At 38.1% G+C, this 24,217-nt stretch overlaps 1 protein-coding gene across 2 annotated transcripts in view; it reads right to left on the bottom strand.

The window, feature by feature from the left end:
• Positions 1 to 226: 226 nt before the first annotated feature.
• The window catches only part of LOC146375161 (inactive phospholipase D5-like), an 89,148-nt gene continuing 65,157 nt past the window's right edge, over positions 227 to 24,217 (bottom strand). For both annotated transcript variants that reach the window (XM_084948132.1, XM_084948133.1), the window contains 9 exons: positions 23,834 to 23,970; positions 13,159 to 13,345; positions 9,917 to 10,016; positions 9,544 to 9,671; positions 7,434 to 7,631; positions 6,626 to 6,762; positions 6,327 to 6,492; positions 6,140 to 6,230; positions 227 to 3,944 (listed from right to left, as the gene is read on the bottom strand). In XM_084948132.1, coding sequence (XP_084804258.1) covers positions 3,397 to 3,944; positions 6,140 to 6,230; positions 6,327 to 6,492; positions 6,626 to 6,762; positions 7,434 to 7,631; positions 9,544 to 9,671; positions 9,917 to 10,016; positions 13,159 to 13,345; positions 23,834 to 23,970 — 1,692 coding nt within the window. In that variant the 3' untranslated portion in view covers positions 227 to 3,396. The remainder of the gene's footprint in view (positions 3,945 to 6,139; positions 6,231 to 6,326; positions 6,493 to 6,625; positions 6,763 to 7,433; positions 7,632 to 9,543; positions 9,672 to 9,916; positions 10,017 to 13,158; positions 13,346 to 23,833; positions 23,971 to 24,217) is intronic.

Genomic DNA, 24,217 nt, shown 5'->3' with positions numbered 1-24,217 from the left:
ATATGATTGTAATTATTAAATATGATTATGATGATTATTGTTATTAGCCATCCTGTGGTAAGGCTTCTTTGATTGTCCATTCTGGTTACACAGGGCCTTGTCTGTGTAACCTGAATGTGCAGCGATGTACTAAGGATTAACTTCTGAGGTAAGCCACTTTACTTAACGAAAGCCAGATCACTAAACAGACACACATACACACACAAACGCACAGAGAAACATAAGCTAAGATGCTTATTTTTTATTAATAGTAAAAATCGAGTGATCACATAATTTAGTAGTGTGCATTGACAAGGATATTCAATAAATATACATTCCTTCTGTATCTTTAAAGGTACAAGATTTCATTATTAGCATCATCTCAAGAAAGGCTCATAGCTACTGTGCACAGCTCATAAAGGCAAGGCATGCAAGCAGCAGTCATGCCGAAAAAACATACTTAAGGTAGGCAACATTTAAAAAGCTTTACAGGCAGTATTTGAAATGTATCTCTCGGTAATAGTGCTTTGTTTTGCTAAAATAAGCAGTTCTGCCCTTCTGTGTACAAGAAAAATATGATCTGTTACAGAGTTTTCACTGAAAAATGAACATTTTGCTGGAGCAATGGACAGGCAGACAACACACAATTCAGAAACATTCCAGTTTGGTTTTGTTTTTTTTAATTTTGCTCTGACTCTATAAGTTGCATGTAGCAGATTTTAAACCACTTAAATCTTGGCATCTGTGTACTCTGTACTGTGTACAGAGCTGAAATAATCCCCACTGTAACTGGAAAAAGATTTGTTTTCCAAAACAGAATAGTTACAAAACACAAAAACCATAAAAAACCTGGGCAGAATGCAGTACCAGCGTTACCGCCCTCCCCATATGACAATCATAGATAATAGCAGCGTATAGTAGTGAATCTGACTCCAGGTCAGCTGGCAGATAAGCATTACAGTGTGGTGACACAGTGCTTTACACATAGATATTATTGTTGTCATATTCTCAAAGTCTACTCACTTGGTATGGAGAAGTTATGCTACAAATGAAAAACGACTGTGTTTGTCATTTAAGGATACTTTTATGAAGTAATTATTATAGATAGATACGTGGCTGTGTCTTGCACAGAAAGGTATAGGTTCTTAGGGTATACATAAGTAGTAAAAAAAGTTTTTTGCTTTTCAGAATGAAATAATTTTTTAAATGGTATTATTCTTGTTAATAGTTTATACATTCTGGTGTGAAAGAATAGCTCTCAGGATAGAGTCAGTTAAGTGTTATCTGATAAAACACACACATGCTCATGGAACTGCCTGTTATGCATGTTACATGTGCATAAAATCAGCAGATGTGAACCAACATGTTGCTTGATCAAGGCTGAATATTTCATTTAACATTTAATAGCAACTTTTAAGTGAAAGCAAGTAACTTGCCTCGTGACATCCACTAGATGGCAGCAGCTACCCAAGTTTCAACTGACTCGATATTGGCCAACAAACATTTGAAATCCTAAGCCCCCGAAATGAAGAAAACTGGACTTCCTTTTGATCCATGTGCCAATTTAAAAAGATCCAGCTGCCTTCACGTAACATGCTTAGGACTACCACGGCGTGGATGACTGAGAACCTCGACAGACATTAGTTTTTCAAATGGTACACAGCCTGAAAAATAACCAAACCCCAGATATTGTTTTAGGGATGGAACTAATGTTTTGTTTTCATTACTGATTAAATTGATAATATCTTTATTAGTTGGGTCAAGAAACATCACCTCATATATTAATGATAGAAAATTACTGTTTATGTAATTAATACATTATCAGAATACTTGTCAATTAATTCTCTCCTGAAATCAGACGTAACGCTGATGACGCATGTGGCGCTGTCATGTTAAACACTCCATAGCAACACATATATACATTTTAGACAAAGACATCCCTACGATTTTCTCTCTGGTGGTGTTTTTGACTTTACTCAGTTAATGGCTTTGAAAGTTGAAAAAAAACTTCTGTATTATTATAAATCCCACAAGAATCATTTCTAAAAGTTACACTTGTAGCAAAGAGTGTGTAAACATGCAATCATTCGAAATGCAAATAAATGTTGCTTCAAGCTTTCAGTCAAGTATAAACTAAAGATGCTAGATTTGTAGCTCTATCTCCACAAGATAAAGGGAATATATATTCTGTCACAGGCATGACATTACAGGCCAACATGTCCTTGAGGTTAAAATACAGCAACTGCCTCTGTCAAGCTCTGTTAAAAATTCATTGTATTGATTTGGTTGACAGCAGAGACCCTCTGGCCGCTTTCGTCTTAATGCTACTTCAGTATTAGTTCGATAAGTCACAATGCTGGGTTTGAAAGGATACTATAGATATCCATGCAATCCGCCTCTAATCCCAGGATTTGTTTATGGTTATCGATAATAATCTTTTAAGACCCTTCTGGATCATTAGCTCCCCCTCCTTCCACCATAAAAGACCATAGCTTGCTTTATTGAAAGTAGTGGCTGATGGAGGATGCTAAGCCATCAAATGCATCATCTAATTCAGTCATGCAGTGGAACAATGCACCCATATTCATACTTCTGGAAATGGAAATAAAACATGGTGGACATGGTTTGAGCAATCCCTTAAAAGGCCCACTTCATCAGCTTTTTTTTCTAAAACAACTAATGCTTACAATTAGAGATCAATACATTACTTGGCTCAGCCACATGAAGCTGTTTGTTTCCAGGAAGCCGATTAAACTTTTATTTCAGTCTCTGCTTAATTGTTGTTTTTAAGAATTTTGCAATTTAAATAATGTTCTGGTGTGAGTGAATACTACGGGAGAAGCATAAACCTGTTTACTTTAGGCTAACATATTCAAGACCATTGAGAGCACAGAGGCAGTTAGAGATCTGCAACAGCTTAAGGTGTGTGGTAACCTGTGTGTGGTGAATTCTGAATGCCAGATGTAGCGACTGTAACTAAATATGCTAACGTGCCTCCTGTCTCTTCACATGCAGCTGTTATCTCTCCTTTTAAAGGGTGATTAATTATGAATGTTAGCTTAAGTGACATACAATATTTAGGCAATCAGTGCAATTTATTTCCTTTCCTGGGAGATCTAAACAAGGTTAAAAAAAAGAATATATAAGTTATAAGGTTGTAAAATATTATTAGCCTATTAATCAGAATTCTAAACCAAAATGATTTGGTTTCATTTGTAAAGAATTAAAAGTGCCAGCCTGCTGTGGAGCATTTACTTTCCTTCCTGAGTTCTTCCTTTTATCAAGTCCTGCAAACCAGATACCTAAATTTGAAAAGTTTCTTTCTATAAAATCACAATAATAAACTGCTACAAAGACCCAGTGTTGGAAGTCCATTGCCACTGGAGGAAAGAAGTTCTTCAAACATGATTTTTGTGGTCACACAAATCCATTGACGATCTCTCTGCCACCACTGCTCTCAGCGGACTGACTGGGTAGTTCCATTGGATTATCGGCGTTACCTTTTATTTCTACCTGTTTTTGGTCAAAGCGACTCATTTTCATTTGACTCCTCTCTTGGTAGTTGTCCATAACTGGCACTAGCCCACTAGCAGTGCCTTGTCGAGTAAGTTTGCTCAGTCTGTCATTACGGTGCCTTGTTTCGTCCGGTGTCTGTCCAACAACTTTGTGATGATTTCTTGGTAGTATAGATCCTTTATTATGCTGCCCTTTCCGAATAGGCAGTGGTCCATCGCGTAGCTGGCTGGCTTTGAGTAACACCATTGGTTTGATCTGGTGCTTGTTGCAAACCAGGAATTTATTAGCCTGCAGGGGGATGGTGTACTGTGAAAACCAGTCCCGCTCAAACGCAGCCTGTAACTGCTCCACGACGGTGAAGTTCCTGTCGTCGATATCTTCTAGCTTACTGATCACAAGGCCTGCTCCTGCATTAAAGGTAAACTCATCTCCCTCCCAGTCAAGATTACCTGTCAGGAAATAGACCACAGTGAGAAACACAAATGACATCACAGTTTTGGGTAACTTGTAGATGGAACTGAAGAACTGAAAAAATCTGAGTTTATAGACTGTAAATCAAAGTGGAAATTGTATCGATGAACTGTTTGCAACCAAACAGTGATGATTAATATAACTTGTGGGTTTTAGGTCTGTATATTCAACCTCCATTCTCTTCACGTTCCAGCAGGGAGAGTCTCCTTGAGTGGGGTAATATGTGACAGGAGCAGCATGAGAGTAAGGTAAAGGAAGGTTTACATAGCAGTAGTGAGAACTGCTATAGTTTGAAGAGAGTGGCACAAATAAAAAGGCAGGAGGCAAAAGATTAGAAATGAGTACATCACCTAGACCAGCGGTCCCCAACCTTTTTTGCACCACGGACCGGTTTATGCCCGACAATATTTTCACGGACTGGCCTTTAAGGTGTCGCGGATAAATACAACAAAATAAAACTAGTACCGGTACCGAAAAAAAGAAGATTTATTCATAACACACGTGAAAAGACCCAGGAAAACCGAGTTAACGATAAAAACGATAACAAAATAACGCTGAAAACCGATACAAACCCTGAAAACTATACATTTCACACCTGAGCCTCAACTCTCGCGGCCCGGTACCAAACGACTCACGGACCGGTACCGGTCCGAGGCCCGGGGGTTGGGGACCGCTGACCTAGACAACAAATTAGACACTTCCCTGAATATAGACGAACTGTACAAAAAGGGGCAAAGTCGCCTCTTTTTTTGTTAAGAAAACTAAGATCTCTCTGCATCTTTAGTACAATGCTGCAGATGTTCTATCAGTCTGTGGTGGCAAGTGTGCTGTTCTGTGCTGCAGCCTGCTGGTGAGGCAGCATCAGGAACAAGGAGGCAAGAAGGCTAGAGGAAAGCTGGCTCTGTTATTGGAGCCAGACTGGACATGCTGAAGGAGGTGGAGGAAGGATACACACTAAAGATGTTAGAAGCCATCCTGAACAACTCTGATCACCTACATTATAAAATATTTATGGAACAAAAAACCATCCATCAGGCTTTTCAGTTCTTATACAAATAGCAGATGAGCTATGTCAGACATGAATTTCCCTCTTGGATCAAAAAAGTTATTCTTATTTTTATACTTATCAGAGGGAAGTTAGGGAGGCAAGGTTGAGATGATTTGTATAGTGCAGAAGAGTGATAGTGAATATACTAGAGAAAAGATGCTGAAGATGGAGCTGCCAGGCAGGAGGAAAAGAGGAAGACCACACAGGAGGTTCATGGATGTGGTGAAGGAGGACATGCAGAGGGCTGGAGCGATAGAAGAGGATGGTAGGGATAGGGTGAGATGGCGGCAGTGGTGACCCCTAAAGGGAGCAGCTCAGAGAAAAGCTTGTTCATTTTGTAACGTGTGATCCCGTAGTAAGTAGAACAGGCAGCAAAGCAGGATAATCTTCGCTAAGTTTGGTTACCAGTATGGTGATGGTCAAAATACTCAAGTCGAGAGTTCAAAACAGGACTACACAAATCGATTTTGTTGATGATACAGTGGCTACTTTAGGTTTTTATATTTAGTCGATGGGTGCCACGGACTTTCCTGTCTTGGATGCTCACTGTCTGGTTATTGTTTTCCATAAAAATGGATCAACATCCAGATTTTGGAGATGATTTAGCTGAATTTCAGAGACTGGACCACATGCCTCAAACACTGTTCATACTTGCACCATACGTATATTTGCTCTAGTTTTGTGCAACACCCTCCCTCCTGCCTCTAGCAAAGGTATCAGGGGAATTTGCCAGGGCCAGGAGCTGCAGCAGATCCTCAGCGAGGCTTTCCCCAAATCACAGCGTCTGGCCTAGCTTGTTGCTTCATTATCACTAAATTATTTTAATTTGTATTTAGGGTTGTTATCCTGGTTAGTGATAAAGCTTAAACAAATGAAGCACACATATAATTAACCTCTGAACATCTGATTATAGTGTTTTTGACATTAGAGTGCCAGTACAGTCATTTCCCCTTGTATTTTTTGTTCATCTGTGTTAGGCAAATTTCCTCATCATATTGATCTTTTATTCACACTGTCAGAAAGAAAACAAAAGAGGAAGTATTCCTTTAGGTCCACTAAAAATAGGGCTGCATAAAGTGAGCAGACATATAGGCCACAGTCATAAAGTCTAGTTGATGAGCTCACCTAAATAAATGGCTCTGTCTGTAACCATAAACCTGTTGTGGTTTATTCCTTCGAGACTGAGATCCCTCTGGCCCCTGGGGTTGAAGAATTTCTGCACACACGTACACACACATGCACAGTTATGCAGTGAGCTTTGATAAAGAGTATCTGTAGAGATGAAAATAGTGCATATTGGCCCTGAACTTACAGCTTCTAGTGAGCAGTTGGCCTGCTCCATGCACAGACTCCTCAGGGACCAGATGAAGTTGAAGGTTAGCGGATGAGTCTTTTCCGAGCAACTTATCAGCAGACGGACTCGTACATTCCTCAGGATCAGAGCCTGTCTTATAAGGCTGTCGATACGCGACCAGTACCTTGGCACAGATACAAATACACGCAGAATTAGGCATGCAGCTTGTCCGGCACATACGCAGTTTAAACACTGCACTCAAGCCACTGGTGATAAATGCCTGCCAAGTCACTGTGCGGCAGCATATTTGCTCTAACCTGCTGGTGTTTCTGCCGATGAGGGGCAGGTAATCAGTGATGGAGATATATATGAAATGGTTGGCTTCTTGGATGACCCTGGCAATAGCTTCCAGATCACTGCTGCGATGTTTGGGAATGAAAACATCCGGTGAGCTCTGTCAACAGAGAATTAGGGAATGTTGGTGTTGCATACTCCTCTTTAAAGATACACACAACAGTGATCACAAGAGCATTGTGTAAACAGATAATTATTACCACAGGAATCTTAGTAAACTACAGAGTTGCCACTGTGATCATTAAAGCTGTTATAATCATAATAACTGACTGAGCTTTCCTCGTTATTATCATTGTAAATGAGCATCAGGGTTTCTCGCTGTATGAATAAGTGAGGATTAAAGTTTCAGTTTTAACTTCTTGCTGACAGGCACTGTACCCTATGAATGATTAACTCAGAGTGTGTGCTTGAGTGTGCTTTTTGTGTTTATTTTAATATTACTGAAATGGACAGCTTAGCCGAATCAACATTTTTTTTCTGCTGGATCACCATCACTCTTGTCCAAGAAGATAAGGACACTGAAAGACACAGCATCCTGCAGAGGACTCTATGAAAAATTAACGTTCCCTCTCCTAAGCTGTTACCACCACTGCAGGCAGCTTTTACACTAATGTGTACTGCACGCACTTATATTTATGTCTAATTTCAGCAAATATGTATTGTAATTTACCAAAAATTTGGGGTTTTGGACTCCAAAAAATGTGTGTTTGCTACATTAACCAATGAATTAATTCATTTATAATGCAAACTAATACTTTAAATGTTACTTACAGAAACATAGGCCAAGGCTTTTGTGCCATTGATTGTGAGATTCAGTGGCGTGTCTCTGTTGGATACAGCAAATAGGCGCTTGGACCAGAAGGAGGGAATAAAGTCTTTATACTGGAGACCCCAGTAGAGACTGAACACTTTGTGGAGGTCCAGAGCCAGACAGCTGCAGTTGTACACCAACACACCCAGCTCCTTCCTCTAAAAAACAAACAAAAAAATAAACAAACACATTTTGTAGAGCAAAACAACAATTGAAACCGGCAGCATTTCCGTAATTAAAGATGTATATCTTCATTTTTGCCTTTAGTTATTTGAATCAGCCTTTGCCTATCATCTCCATCAACATTTACCTTCCAACTAATATTAACATGTTTTTACTGTTTTAACACTTTTATGCATTCATCTACACACACACACACACACACACACACACACACACACACACACACACACACACACACACACACACACACACACACACACACACACACATTTCTCCGATATTTCCACGTCAGGCCATATTGTCCGCATGCCTAATTCAATTCCAAGCCTTAGTCTATCCTGACAAAAACAGCAGGGAATGTAAATATGCCACAGTGAGCCTTTCTGTTCCTGATCTTCATTCTTTGCTCTCAGTACCATTTCAAAGTGGCACTTGTCATTATTTTGATTCTCACCGTGCATTTCTTGGAATCACCTTTTCTTTCTGTCATTCTACACAACCCAGCAGTGTTCACATGAGTAAAGCATTTCTAATAAATTCTTCTCTTGCAGCTCATGTGTTACTAAACTCTTGCCATTCTCTTTTTAAAAAACGCGGATATATGCACTCCTCAATAGACTAAAAATCTAGTCCATAACCTATTTTCATAGATATCTACAGAAATAAGGAAGGAAAAGAACAATGTCAGTCTGTTTGTTTTGTGGTCTAATTTAAATACAATGTAGCATCAATATAAGCCTGGCTGAGAATGCATAAAACATGCTGAACTGACAAATACTTTTGAATAGTTACCTTGTGCTCCTTGCAGTTCATCTTCCTAAATTAAGGCCCTCACTAACAAACGGTCTCACACTTTAATGAGCTGTCTACCTTTGAAAAAGAGATGAAAGATTCTGGATTCTCTATTTTTGGACGCCACCTCCTGCACTCACAAAAACATATACACAGATATAAACTGACTCTGTGCTAACTATTGTTTAATATGAACACTGAATGAATATCAGAAAATCTTAGCATGTAACCTCACCACATTCAAATTTACACTTTATCCCCCCTGAGGTACAACCAGCAGACACTCTGTTAGGTACACTTTGCTAGTAACACTTGGACCTACAGAAACATCTACACAGATATAGTTGAACCCCCTTTTGCCTTCAACAGTTGCTTTAGTTCTTTGTGGCACAGATTCAGCAAGACTGTGGAAGGATTCTTCATTCCTCTTATTCTATATCGACATCACAGAGCGGCTCGAACTTCAGCAGGTTGTCTTGATCTTATCTACATGCCTAAATGCACTTGGTAGCTGACATGTGATTGGCTGATTAGATATTTGCAGTAACAAACAGTTAAGAAAGTGTACATAATGAAGTGCCTGGTGAGTGTATATACAGCACTTTCAAAATGTTTTAGGTGTTTAAGTTCTAAAAGAACTTAAGAGTTTTCACACTAAATGTTGGTATGATTCAATATTTCTTTCTAATTCCTGCATTGAGGCAACTGGTGGCGTGAGTCGATGCAATATAAATAAAATTGAACAGAATGAATTTGTGTAAAGTTAGATGAATAAAACTATTTGTGTATTCATTAAAAAACATTCTAGCTTCCCTCTTGGTGCCTATAATATTTGCACAGCACTCTACAAATACATTAAATCTGAATATTCTTGTTTCATCAATAATGCTGTTTTTAAGCTATACTGGCTCAAACCTTGCAAAATGTAAAGTTTGATCCAGTAGATCATTACGAGAACTTTACATTAACAATACCAAATTTCGATAATTTGTGTTACTATCCTGCCTCAGAAATCACAGAAGTAAAATTTGGTTGATTTTTCTCCAAAGTCTCTGTAAGTATTTCTGTGGGTATTGTAAAGTATGGTGGCAGTACAGTGGCCAGAGATCTCCAGTCCATGCTGGCACTGCCGATGTAGAAATGTTTCCTGTCGACCACCCAGAAGGAGGAGTGAAGGTTGCCTTTGGTCAGAGCTGTCATGTTAATATAGTGAACCTCAGCATCTAGAAATGGAGAGAAAAGGGAGTTACATGTGAGACATGGAGGAGGATAAAAACAAATCTGGCCAAATCTGCCAAAAGCCATACCAATAAAGACAGGGGATAGGAAAGATGGTGAGAGACTGAAAGACTAAAAACGTGACCAGGGGGAGCAAAGGGCTGAACAGTCAGATCTAAACACAACATAACATCTTATGTGTTATGTCATAACATATAAAGCAATGAAAGTAAGAGCTAGGTGTGATTACTGAGTTTAGTGAGCTCAGTTGAGTTAGCTATTCCAGATGAGATCTTCAGCTGAATTCCTCTTGCTTTCAGTCCCTGCAGACTGGACAGCAGAGCCCTGCCCTAGAGGAAACAAACCAGCAAAGCAAGACAGTTAGTTACATGAAATCCATGCATTCAAGTACTATCATAAGTGATAAATGTGCTATTTTTGTCCCATTCATTTTTTTCAAAGCACTCGTCTGCAGCCAGCTACTGTAATCTCTATTTTTCTTTTGGAGTCTTATTTAGAAAAATATTTATATGCCTCTTATGTTTTTCCAGTGATGACTACCTCTGATCGCTGTAACTATCCAAAAACATGTAACCTTCTGTGCATATTTAGAAGCACAAATTTTACAAACCCACAAACAATGCATGTTACTGCTGTAACACAAAATAAAAAGCAACCTGTTTGACATAGTTTACATGCATTCATCTCATGTCATTTAGAAACAAACTAACAATATCTTTCACTTGATATGAAGATTAATTTCCAGTTTCATTAAGTTTTCCTTCATAAAACCGACCTGAAATCCACCCAGAGTACAAGATACTGTGAGTGACTCCTTTCATTAAGTACCTTTGGTGATACAAGGAAAATTACTCATCCTTCATTAATTTCTCTTTAGCGATCACTGAACACACATTACAGGACACAAATGAAGACTGGAGCATTTTAAATAAGAGCTAAAAGCTACAGTTGAGATGCAAATTTGGTCAATTTGGCTCCATTTCAACACCCAGATCCTGATGTACACTAGGGAAGTTGTTATTTCACGATGTACTAAAACTGTGTTTTACAATTTAAATGAGACATATTTGATTTTACACTTTAAGCCCTGTTAATGCATTACACCGAGTACTGCTCAGGCTTTAAAAACAACATTATAACACCTTCTATGGCTCCAGAGGATTATTTTCAGTCTTTTCAATGGTGTCTTTATCAGTTTGAGTTTGGGAAGTTCACATTTTTACTAGAAAATGTATGTTCCATATCACACTATATGGACAAAATTATTGGGTCACACCTCTCAATCTTTGAATTCAGGTCTTCTCAGAAACACAGTGTGCCTTAGAAACATTCTTAAAAATGGGTTTATCCTAAAGAGCTCACTGAATTCAAGTATGATACTGATAATAGGGTGCTACAATTGCAGCAAATCAGTCTGTGAAATTTCTTCTCTGCCATATAATTTGCAATCAACTGTAAGTGATATTATTGCAAAGTGGAAGTATTGAGGAACAACACAGCAGAGCCATAAAATGGGGCACTAAGTAAAGTTAAATCGGTGGTGCGTAGGGTTTAAAAGTCACCTGTGCTCTGCTGACTCAATAACTGCAGAGTTCCTAACCTACTTTGGCATTAACATCAGCACAAAAACTGTGCACTGGGAGCTTCATGACATGGGCTCTGTTTGCCGAGTAGCTCTTGTAATGTGTAAGTGACCTCGTACCACTATACTGACACAGAGATTTAAAGATGTATGCCAAGAGTGTAGTGGAAAAAGGTAGATAAATGCAATATTTTCCAATTTTCAATTTTAAGGATTGTTTTTAAAAAGTAACCTAACCCCATGCATATTTTTGGACTGTGGGAGTAAACCTGGAGAGGATATTCGAACTCCACACAGAAAGGCCTCTGCTGGCTGGTGGAAACTAGGACCTTTTTGCTGTTGTTAGCAACACTGCTAACCACCACCCCACAGGGTCAGACAGATAAGTGATTCTATGGTTATCTATGTCACCCCTGCAACAGACTGGTCCAAATGCAACCCCCCAACCGCAACCTTGAATTGGATAAGGGGAAGAAAATTAATGGATGGCTCTTAAAAATCAATTTCTTTTGACTTAACTTTATTTCTGGAATTTAGTGCATTGTAGATAGACAGGAAATATGTACTAATATAATCAAACGGACCAGACAGACGGGAGACGAACCAAGGATCCAGGTACAGAATGCTTTCTAGCTCAAAATCTATAAGCTATTGGTTCCCACACTGTTTGCAGGACTGACAGATATTCTTTTCAGTGATGGTTTGTAAATACCCACACTGTGTCTCCAGGATTATTAGCTTTATGTCTGTTGTAGCCACACAGATGTTCACAATTTGAAGAAGAAAGCAGAGCACTTCCACCTGCATGCAGTGAAGCTTTCCCTTTTACAGAACATTACATTTTAAATTTCATATACAGCATGTTAAATTTTTAATTTAACATGTTGTAAAATTTTTAGGTTGGTGCAGACTGAAAGAGCATTAGCTCCTCTCTGGCCTGAGGGGAATGAAAGGTGCAATTAGATTCTGACCATCAGCCTCAGGGTTTCATTAATTCTGACATATTCAATTTTTTATAAACCGTGTGAACCATGAACCGTGTGTTTTGCCAGGCTGTACACACACACACGCACACACACACACACACACACACACACACACACGATGGTCAATAACATTCATCCAGTCCAAGATTAAAGATTAAAGCCCATAAATTTTAATAAGTGTTGCACAGAGAACAAATACAATGTTTAATAATAAAGATATATTCTGTCATCACCCCTACAAAACAGAAGTTTTTTGGTTGACACCCTTTACATGTTATGTTTAGGACATTTTGTTAATGTATCAGTAAGCACAATCTCTTTAATCAAAATGATATTTTTAATGCTAAAATATAATTATTGTTGTTATACTTGAATATCAAATTCTGTTTTACAAAAAGCACAGAAAAATATTAAAAAACATTTCTTTGTAATCATCTTGTTTTCTGAAAGAATTTTTCTTTTTAAAGAAAATGTATCCAGTAAATGTATTTAACAATGCAAGTGTTTAAAAGGCCAAACAGTCAAATTATTCAATAACCCACAAGATTATAAACACAGTCATCTGCTTAAATTTAAAAATGTAAAATGGACTGAGTATATGTAAAGTAGTAAAAATAAGCTCGCTGATCAACTCTTATAAGCATAAAATCTGATGTTATCACATTTGGATAACATATAATTTACAGTAGCATTTTTCTCTGTGTAAATGTCCTTTTACTTATGAGGTTTAAAATCAGGATCTTGATTTTATTGAACCTTTAATGTTTTTAAGGAACCAACTTTGTCTTTCACCAGTTTATACAGACTAACACAGAGAAAAAGAGAGAGAGAAAACGTCACAGGCATAAAATGTAAATACTACTCTTGCAGAATTAAGTCCCTGTTGATTTGCTCTATTTTTACCTGTCTGGCAGCAGGCTGGGAACTGGATTCATTATCAGAGGAGTTAAGTAGCCACTGCGGGGAAACTATCTCTACGACCCGGATAGCTTGGTTCAGTAGGTTGTACAGCCCTATGGAGAGGGGGAGGTGGGACGTGCTGTTGTTTAAGAAGGAAATGTCTTCTGGGATATTCTCCACGAGCACGACTCTGTGAAATGGAAAGAAAAACATACATATTTATGTAGGAACTGCTTGATAACAGACGCACAAAGTCACAAAAGCATCATTTGGATGGTCACAGAACCCTGTTAATGGGAAAATGGAGGTGAAATTAATGTGGGGATTATGCTCTTTCACAAAGCAATTATGGGTGCACATCAATGGGAGATCTTGTGGTAGTGAAATAAGGTTATACTCCTTCTCTGTGACAAATTAGCTTACTTCAGCCTTCTTCCTCTCTCTGGATCGTTAGCTTAATGAGAGAAAGATTTTGAGACTACACAGGCCCCTTAGATTCTATTAAGCTTCATTAAATTGTGTACAGGTTGCCTCTGGCAAGGGTTGAGAATAATTGAAGGCTGATATGCAGAGTTGTCAGATATGTAGATTCAATTACAGCTAGTCAGGGAAAAATGACATTTTTTGCTGTATTGTCAGTGGTTACTCCCTCTGTGGTCACATGGTGCATTTAATGTAAAGATCAGCAGTCTGGGGTTAGACTGCATACTATAGCTACAGCAAACAGAATATAATGATGTCATGTACAGAGGCAAGTCATCCTTTAAATGATCTGATTGAGTGGCACCAGGTTATTTCCTTTTCTTGTAAACCCTTAGCACAAAGTTGAATGATGGGGAAAATGTTCTCTGTGATTGTGTTTTTCTTTTGTATATATCATCCAATGACTCAGCAGTTGTCATTTTCAGATATCCTGACAAAAATAATAAAGGCATTAGCACTGGAGTAAACAGACTGAATTAGCTGTGGATTTTGGATTTCAAAAGAGGGAAATACAAAGAGGGGGAGCGGCTATTTTCCTCGAGGGTAAACAGCTTAGCTATCAATTCGGCTGCACCTAGGTTGATTAAGTCTATGAAATAAATGTTGTCCAGGAAGCTAGCAGAACCACTTCTGCACACGACCTTTATGCACTTATGTGAGAAAATGGATTAAAGTAAGAATTTGTAAGGTAAATATACTGTTGATTACTTTGGTGGTTTATCCAGGGGGGTGATTAAATGCCGGAAATTACAGGAAGTCAATAACCACAGAGGCCAGGACCAGGGCTCAAACTGCTGACACTGCAGCTGAGAAACAATTCCTCTACTCTCTAAGGCACCAATGCCAATAATGTTATTTTAATGAGTGCCTCCATTCACAGTGGAAACAGAAAAGTGTAAAATAACATGGTAAAAGCTCATATGACATACAGTGTATCCTGAAAAGTGATGTAGTGGAATTTAAAAGTAGCACATTTGCTTGTAAAAAAACAACAACAACAACAACAACAACAAAACTGTAAACATTTAAAACGAATGCAGAGCTTTATCTCTATTCTCTCATGAAAAGGTTGATGAAAGGAAAAGATTGACATTAATGACACATTTATTGATTCATTTTATTTTGGGCAAGATAAGAAATTTCTTCCTGTTTTTTGTTTGACTGTTTTATTTTAGGCTAATTGTTGCACCTTCTATCCACTCATGCTGCAAAGCCAGTTTTGCTTTGCTGCCTTTTGACAAACAACCCACATTTTTGCTAGTTTTTAATACCAGTTGTTATGTAGTGTTACTATGTGGTGCATGTGCCAATCATTGGTAAATGTCTTATAGCAGTCTTTCCCAGAGCAACTGTGAGTGGTTGGGTCTGGCAGTTTGGTGTCGCCTTGATGTTACAAGCTTTTCATCACAGCTACCAGTCTTTTTTGAGTGGAAATGCATGAAATCGGCTGTAGATTGAGTGCTGGCACTGGTGGAACAGGGTTATTAGAGCGGAGCAGAATGGTTTAAAATAGAATACAGTGACTCAAAAAGAATGTGTGATAATAAAGGTTGCTGTTTTTGAGGGATTATTACACAAAAAACATCTGTATAAGCTTTATAATAAAGGTGAAGCAGAATATTAAGTATAAATCAGCTTATCAATATTACTAAGAGGATGTAAATAATATATTGTAATGATGTAATGCTGTAATATAATACACGACTCTGCAGTAATTTCTGAGTATCTAATACTTTGCATTTCATTAGAGTAACACTTTATTATTGACATGCAAAGTTTTTGTAGCATTGTTTGTATTGCATTTATTATTACAGAATTACAAAAGGAAAAGCTATTCACCTGTTCAAATTATTTCTACTAACCAACAATGTAAAGTGCAGAAAAACAAACTGATTAGTATACATAGACCTACTTTGAGTACCTGAAGCTAAGTTGCCACTCTGATTCTTACCTGTATTTGTGTAAATGAATCTAATTCATGCCAAATGGATACATTTTAACTGTGGAAATATATGTTTTTTTTAAATTAGTTTGTTTATAGGCTACATATTTTTAAAACTGTAGAATGTAAAGAATCACTAACAGCAATATTAAATAAAAGATAGCTATTGCTCTTTTCCATATTTACATTCATCTGGTTTCGTTTTGGACTGTAGCAGATAAAGTTAATTATTGTTTCCCTGTCCATTTGCGATCATTTGTTCTGTTAAAGCCTAATTTAACCTTTTTGTTTTTCAAATGTCTGCCTGCATGTAGAGTAGTCAGAACACAGGGTCAGCAAAAAAGTGACAGCTCGGGAGCTGGACTCAAGGGCATGCTGGTGGGAGTATGAGCTTCAGGTGATAATGTAGTGGCATCACACCGAGAGGCCAGTTTGCAGTTCACAGCTTGAAAATGTATTCCTGGCTAAAATAAAACAAAGTCAGGGTTTTGGAAAGTTGACAGTGGTCAAACAGTAGGATTCGTTCCCTCGACATGCTGATATCACCACATGGAGAAAAACTGTTAATGTTTAATAAAGCAGAGCAACACCAGTGGCGCTTGCTGAGTTTCTTTTGAGGGATTTAATTCGATGTGTATTCTGTGCTCTGCCATGCACGGAGCTCGAGAACTCGACACTGAGAGTGAGTGAACTGGAAAAGGAATATAGGCAACTGTGATTAAATTATACAGCGTTGCACCTCGCAGTGTACGTAGAGTATCCCTCTTTGTCCTAAATTGACAGCAAAAACTAGGACAGCTGCAGTAAACACCTCACAATGAGGAAAACAAAGATGGATAGGTAAACAGATTAAAGAAGAACAGGGGTAATCTCATTCTGAAAGGAATCCTCTCAGTCCACTTTAGTGGCTGTGAGATATGATGAATAATGACTCTGACCAGTTTAAACAACGAGACAGGATTTGGTATTAAAAGAGAGGGAAGCAGAGAGGCAGCGGTTGTGTCTTCCGGCAGAGGATTCATTGATTTATGCAGTCTGTGTTGTCCACGGCTGGTTCCCTCCTTTGTTACCCATCTGTGCACTTGTGAGTGTGATTCAGCTCAAGCAGCCAATACCTAAGTGGTGTAAACTTCACAGTGTGTGTGTGCATACACGAGGCAGTGACACAGAAAGAAGAACGAGGGTGTCTGAATGTAAAATCTCACACTCTGAATGATAATGGATTTCCAGTTTCAGTGCTTTAAGCGCGAGCAGTTAGATCACTAAAACGTATTCTCTTAAAATTATGCTCTCCTTCCCGATGTTTTGCTCCACAAGGGCTGAACATAAGAATACATTTCACACCGTTACAGGGCTGCCAGAGCTGAGACTGGCATCTTCACATGTTAAAGATACAGCACAGTGAAAAGTTGATACATCGTACGTCGGCATAATGTATGTAATAAAATCTGTTACATGCAAATGCTTTCATCAGCAGGCGCCCGCTGATCCACACCTATAGTAAGAGCATGTTGAGATACCTCAGTGTGCCCGAGTCATTCCTGACATCTGATATAAATTATCCACCCTCTCACGAGCTGCCCTGAGCAGTGGGTGCACAGCAGCGAGGACATTAATATGGGCATCACAGAAGCTGCTGCTGCTGCTCTGCTCCCTGCATGATGTTCATTTTATTTTCACCAGGTACAACCAAAGCGCTCCTGTCACAGTAAACACAGCTAGGATGTTTATTTAAATTTACAGTGCTCCCTTCCTGATTTCTTAGTTTTTTTTTTTGTCACACTAACAAGTTTACATGTTAATGTTTTTCTAATATTATACAAGATAAGCCAAGTAAATACAAAACACCCTTTTTAAATGATGAATTACTTTATTAAAGGAAAAAAGTTATCCAAACCTGCTTCTACCCCAAGTATTTGTCCCCCTTGTTAAATCATGAATTAACTGTGATTAATCCAATTTTTTGGAAAACAGAGTTCAATTTCATTAGCCACACACAGGCCGGATTACAGCCAGACCTGGGGACGCTTTGCTGCTTCAGGACCTGAATGATTTGTTTGACTGATGGATGAATTTTGTTCTCTACCAGAAAATCCTGAAGGACATTTTTGGGCCATTAGTTTGTGCCCTGAAGCTCAAGCTCACTTGGTTTATGCAGCAGGACAATGATCCAAAACATACCAGTAAACCCAAATGGCTAAAAAAAACTAAACAAAATGAAGGTTTTGGAACAGTCTAGTCAAAGTCTGGGATGAAATCGTATTGACTTGCTTTGGTGTGACCTTAAACAGACTATTCACATTCAAAAACCCTGCAGTTTAGATGAACTGAAACAATGCTGCAAAGAGGAGTGAGCTAAATGTTCTTGGCAGAGATGTTGAAAGACTCATTGCCAGTTATTGCAAAAACTTGGTGGCACAACCAGTTATTAGGTTCAATTACTTTTATTTTTTACACAGGGCTAGAAAGGTTTGGATAGACTTTAAATGATAAATAATAATTTTAAAACTGCATTTTGAATTTATTTGTGGTATATTTGTCTAGTATTAACATTTGTTTGATGACCTGAAACATATAAGTGTGATAAATGTGCAAAAAATAAAAAATAAAAAGACAAACAAAGGAAATGCTTTTTCATACCTAAAATGATCTGGACTGATTGCCAGTTTGGCCTAAGTACTACCTAGCTTTATTTTATACCTGTGTGTTTCAGATACTGGTTGCTGATTGGTTCGGGTAATTTTTTAATTAGTTCAGCCTTTCATTTTTGGGGACGAGGGTCTATTTAAGGTTTTTGATGTCTGATAATCCATTTGTGCTGAGCGCTGCATTTTGTGCCCTGGAGGCAGGAGCAGCACTCAAAGTTTAAACGTAATCTGGTTTGAGCTGAAAAAGGTTATCATTCAGTTTTCACTCAATTAAGCCACACAACACAAACTGCCTCTTATATTGTTATATACTAAATAGCAACACCAATTAAATACAAGTTGCTTGCTTGCTAGTGTTTAACTGATAAGACTTTGCAATGATAAAGTGGACATGATACTTGAAGCTCTTTATTCTGGTGTACATTTTAATTAAAATGGTATTTATAGGGATGCTAATGTCTTTGGTAAATAGTATAGTATGTGTGGCACAAGTAATGAAAACAAAATAGCTTATATTTTTATCAGTTTTCTATCTTGCTGCTCTACGTCTCTTTTGCGTGGTTCACTGCATCCTCTTCCACCTTTTCCCAGAGGGAAATCTGAAGTGTTTTAGTGGTTTGGGTCATGTCAGGAATTGTCAGCAGGTAACAATAAATTGCTCCCCCCATATTTTTACCTCAAACTAGTAAATCAGTGACCCACAAACCTTGAGTGTTCCTTTCTGTGCTGACTTGATAGCTACGTTTACCATCATGTCACGATCTGTTGGTTTTAATGTTATTTTGGGGAGTTTTATTCTCTCTAGCATCTTGTTAGGGTGTCTTGCTTTTACTTCCTGTTTTATTTTGTTAGTCCTCTATTTCTGGTGCCTTGTCAGTAGTTTTCAGTTATTATCTTAATTAGTTTCTTCTGTGCTCTGTTAACAGGTTGTTTCCACTCTCCCCGATTACCTCCCATGTCTATTTAGAGCCTCATTTTACTTCCTGTGTCCCTGTTGTCTTGGTCTAAGAAGTCTGTATGTACATCTGCAAACTGCACTGCACAAGTCAAATCTTTGATTTGTAGACAACTCAACCTACTGCCTGAGACCCAGCTGCCAAGATGCTTCCAGTGAGCTTTCCTCTGTTTTCTTAACATTAACAATCACAGTAGCCAATCTGATCCAATCGAAAATGGATATCCATATATAATGGCAGTATATCTGCCATTGTTTCAAATGGTTACTCATAGTTTTCCTGTGCACAGAAAGTACACGCTATTTAACTTTCCCAAAGTCCCAAATAATTAGTTGTTTGGACAGCAGCTACTTTAGAGGCAGTTGCATTGAGATATAGAAACTAGCAGACTTGAAAGACTTCATGCTAAAACCAAGACTTTGTGGACTTGATGCTGCTTGAGCTCTATTCTTAAATTTTAAGGGAGCATGCCAATTCTCAAATTCATTAAATCAGCTTATTTAAGAACTTAGACATGGACTTTAAAAAGAAATTAAAACTGAGCTGACTCCATATAGTAACGAATTTTAAATGTATTTTTTATTTATATTAATAAACTTTTAATTAATTAACTTTTAAGCAGTTTGCAATATATGAACTTTAAATGAGATCTATATGATATACTCCTTTACACACCATGATGCACCATTTAATCTGTCTTCATGGTGACCTTTTTAATCTTTGTCTGTTCAAGGCTTCATATTTCAGAGAGGTTTGAAATATGAAGCCAGTGTGGAAATGCCGAAAGTTACACTTATTCTCATGGCTGCTTGAGGCTGTCTCAAAGTGAGTCAGTCCCCACAGACTCTGATGTTAAAATGGCACGTTTTGAAAACTGTGTTTTTAGTAAGGTACAAAATGTTTTTGGCCTCTATGGGTAGTTTCTATCTTCATAACAACTTTAGTACAGATGATTTTGATTTTGTGCATTGCATTTAGAGTACAGTTTATGGCTAACCGAGCCTGCGAGCCTTAGCTAAAAAAGTGTTAGTCCTCTCCTCAAACCAATGGCCGATGCCATGTTGTTAGATCCATATATCATATTCAGATTATCTGTAAATGATATCTGAAACGCGTCTGATTTTAGGGATGAGGCAAGCGTGGTTCTTCAAGCGTACTTTCTGCATTTCCACAGTAGCTGATGGATCGATACTAACCTCCTTATTAGCTGTCTTACATGAAGCAATTATAGATGTACACCAGGGATGGATCAGACCCGCATTTGGATGCGATGAGATGAGAGGAAAATTAATGCTCCCACTTTGTTCCAACAACCAAGCAACACACGTGCACATTGTTGTATACCTAAGAGGCTTCAAGCTTTAGTGCAGTTGTAGATTACACTGTTTATCATCGGAAGAGGTAGTATAAATCAAATTAATTATGTGTTTGATTATACTGCCAGGAAAACATGAAGCAACTATCTGCGTCAGCGAGGACACAGAGTGGCAGCAACTCCCATCTCATCCCACCCTGTTCCTTGGATGCAAGAATTAGCATCATTCATGATGGAGGCCAAAGCAGATTAAAAGGAAATCTACATAACAAAACAAACAGCTGACAAGTCAAAATTACAACATCACAAATAAAAGCTGCTGACATGTTATTTGGAAGCTCAAAGGGGTTTTTTAGTTAAAGGAGAGTAATGGCTACACAGCATCGAGGTTGCCTGGCTCTGTTCGATTGTTCAGTAGTTTCATTTTTTAAGTTAATCACTAGATCGTTTTCAGAGTGTGAACCTTCCATATAAGACATGCGAGTATGAGCCGTAGATGCATTTGCTTTGATGAATTCGCTTTAGAAATGTAAAGGGCTTGCATGAGCAAATCTCACCGCAACCCCATTACGAATGTGTCAAACTCACAGTGATTTATCATGTTTCAGACCTTGCATTGGGACTTGCTTTGAGCAAATCGCTTTATGAAATCATTAATTACATCTCGTAGTCCTTTAAAATGATGCATGTCACAGTCAAAACGTCATCGCTAAGCTCATGCAAAGTGAATAACAGTGCACGCGTAGAAGTCTGATAGCACACATTTCTGGAATTTGCCTGCCAAGCAAACAACATCTGTTCGTGTCTCACTGATTCAAGCTCCAAGTCTACCCTGATACCTTTTTCTTTTTCTCCCTCCATCTGGATCACCGTCCCTCAATCATTGCCCTGGCCTTATATTTATCTCTCATTCTACCCACTAGCTTTAGGGGCCCTTCAGAGGAGAAGGGTAGTCCAATTTGTCTTTACAAGTTGGGACTACACTTTCAGCCTCGAGTGGAAGAGATAGATGCCCGATAGAGTTCTCTAAAGGCTTGTTAATAGCTGATTGGAGGAAGAGGAGGGAGAGAGTAAATGGACACAGACTTAAAGAGAGAAGAAGGAAGTAATTCAAGACTGAATGTTAAATTGAATAATAAGAGTCTAATGGAGAGGAACCAGTACAAAGTGGCGAGCAGGAGAACAGGACTGCTGTATCAGCTGAATGCCTGCTGATCAGCCATTTTTGCTCTGGACTACAAGGATGTGCTGCAGTGGCTTTTACACTTTTTTGTTGTCTAGGAATCTATAATCTTAAAACTTGGAACAGACTGTAGAAACTTGCTAAACTCTGGTTTAAATTAACTGTAGGAACAGCCTGGTCATCATTTCACACCCGTGGGGGAGTGAATAGACATTTGTTATGTTCTGGTGCTTTAGGCAACAGTCAACTCACTTATAATGCAAACAATTCCAGACAGTTGGTTATTACAGTTGCCAAAGCCCAGACAAGCAAAAGAGAAGCTACTTAACTCATGTCAACCGAAGTCTCAAAAGATATTCATTTCTTAGTAAATGCTTCGCTCCTTTGTTGTACTTAACTGCTTCTTCTTATATCTCGCACGTCTACTTGCATCTAAACATCTCAGTGATCTCTAGTTTTGAATGACTTATTTATTTGAGTCTCAGCTTCTGCTCGGGTTTTGAGTTCCAGGTGTTTGGAGCTTTGATTTTTATTTTTTATTCCATTTATTTATTATTTTTAATTCCCGTGCCATCTTGGATGATTTCATTCCTGTTTTGCTTCATGGCTTTGTTTCTGTTATTAGTAGCTGAAGTTCCTTCACTCATCCCCCATCTGTTTCTTCTTTGGTCTTGTCTTTTTTGTCTTCATAAGTCTTCTTGAACGCATGTTCAGTATTTTTCCTTTGGATTCGCTTGTCTCCTTCTTGTTAAGTGTTAGTATTAATGTTTGTATTTCTTGTTTCATTTTGTCCGGTGTTAGTTTTGCTTGCTGTTTGTCTCCCTCCAGTTGTCTTCACATTTGTCTCGTTAAACTTCTGTTGGCCATTTTGATACTTTTGATTTTGATGCTTCTTTAGTTTGAAAGTCTGCCTGCAGTGTACAGCATTTTGGTCCTATCCACATAAAACCCTGTAAAAACAGAGGAATCACTGTATGTCTCATTTTCAAACTACAGCTTGTTAAATTTTATTCAGCTCTGAGGTTTCTTTTTGTGTGTGTTATTTCCATCTGCCACCTGGTGATATCAGCGTAGAATGTCACAGGGATTTTTTATTTTATTGTATTATTTTTATATTACTTTTTATTTGATTTCAAATGCTAATTTGTAAATAAGCTCAGTGGGAAATAAACAAAAATGCCACGTTTACATTTTTTGATGATCATCATAAAATGTTTTAATTGATTTAATTTGATCTCCACCACTAAACTTCTGTGTTTGGCATGATGCTTTGAATAGCCTGGACCACGTCCTTGACTTCTGTTGTCCCGTTTAGTTACTTGTTACCAAATATCATAAAAGCTTCAAAGTTCAGGAGAGCGACATTTGCTTTTGTGTTTTGTTGCAGATGTTTGGTTTTTTTGTTTGTTTTTTAATCTTTCTGAAGCTTGTGTAAATACAGAGCTCATTTCAGGCATCCAATCAAAAGCCCTTAAAAAATTAGAACCCCAACCCTAAAAACCTGTTGACTCTGTGATGAGGGAATCACAAGTGAAAAATGCTACGTCATTTCAGGGCTGTAGGACTTGCTGCAGCAGCACTGTTTTGCAAGCCTTTATTCATGATTTGTGAGCTCACTGTAGATCCTGTGACCTTACAATGCTGTCAACAGTGCACATACTGAATTTTAAAACATAAATAAACTTCCCGACTATGATATCTACCCTTGCTGATGCAGCACAGATAGATATCAGTGGAAACATTGGAAACTGATGTAACTTTTAAATTCTGTAAATCTATTTATTATCAATTTAAACCAGATTTCCAATATAATTGACTAATGGGAAATGTAATACAATAGAACAAACACAATGAGAGGTACAGGCGAAAGGAAAAATGCTTGAAGGTCTTATGACAAAAAGTCAAAAGGGTCAAAATGTGATAATTATGAAAAACTACTGATATAATTAACAACATGAAAGAATGCAGTGTTTCTCAGCCTAATTTTTTTTTAGTTTCTCCAACTTTTCAGAACTCTTGCAAATAATTTTCTTGCAATTCTAATAAAGAAAAAAAAAATCAGCTTTAGCTTTTAACTTGTGATGAGGCAGAAAGTTTGGAAACCACTCTGGGTGTTCTACAGCTGTGTGTTTACAGATCAGCAGTGTTCACCTGCAATCCTTGCTACAGTTCTCCTCTGTGATCCCGTCCTCGTCTTCACCCCAGATGTCCACAGCAGAGAAAATCAAGGCCACCAATACAGCAAAGCAGCACACCAAGGCAAAGATCACAATGCACTTCTGCTGAGACTGCAAGAAAAAATAAAAAACAACAACACTTAAATTATAAAGGCACATTTTCTGCTCTTCATCGCTACTGCAGAAACACAGCCAAAGTTCTTCAACCTTGGCTCCTATTAGCCGTCTGGCTGACAGAAGTGATTTAATGCCCAGCTCAGCGGGTCACTGGATGATAGAGGAGAATTGAACACCAACATGTAAGAAGTATGACCTCGCAAGTTCTGACTTTCATATAATCCAGAAACAGGAATGAGAA

The sequence above is a fragment of the Perissodus microlepis genome, chromosome 13 (assembly GCF_051167445.1).
Source record: "Perissodus microlepis isolate ML-2025 ecotype Zambia chromosome 13, ASM5116744v1, whole genome shotgun sequence".
Taxonomy (NCBI): Eukaryota; Metazoa; Chordata; class Actinopteri; order Cichliformes; family Cichlidae; genus Perissodus; species Perissodus microlepis.
Note: the sequence above shows the minus strand (reverse complement) of the source record. Positions and strands in the feature narration are given on the sequence as shown.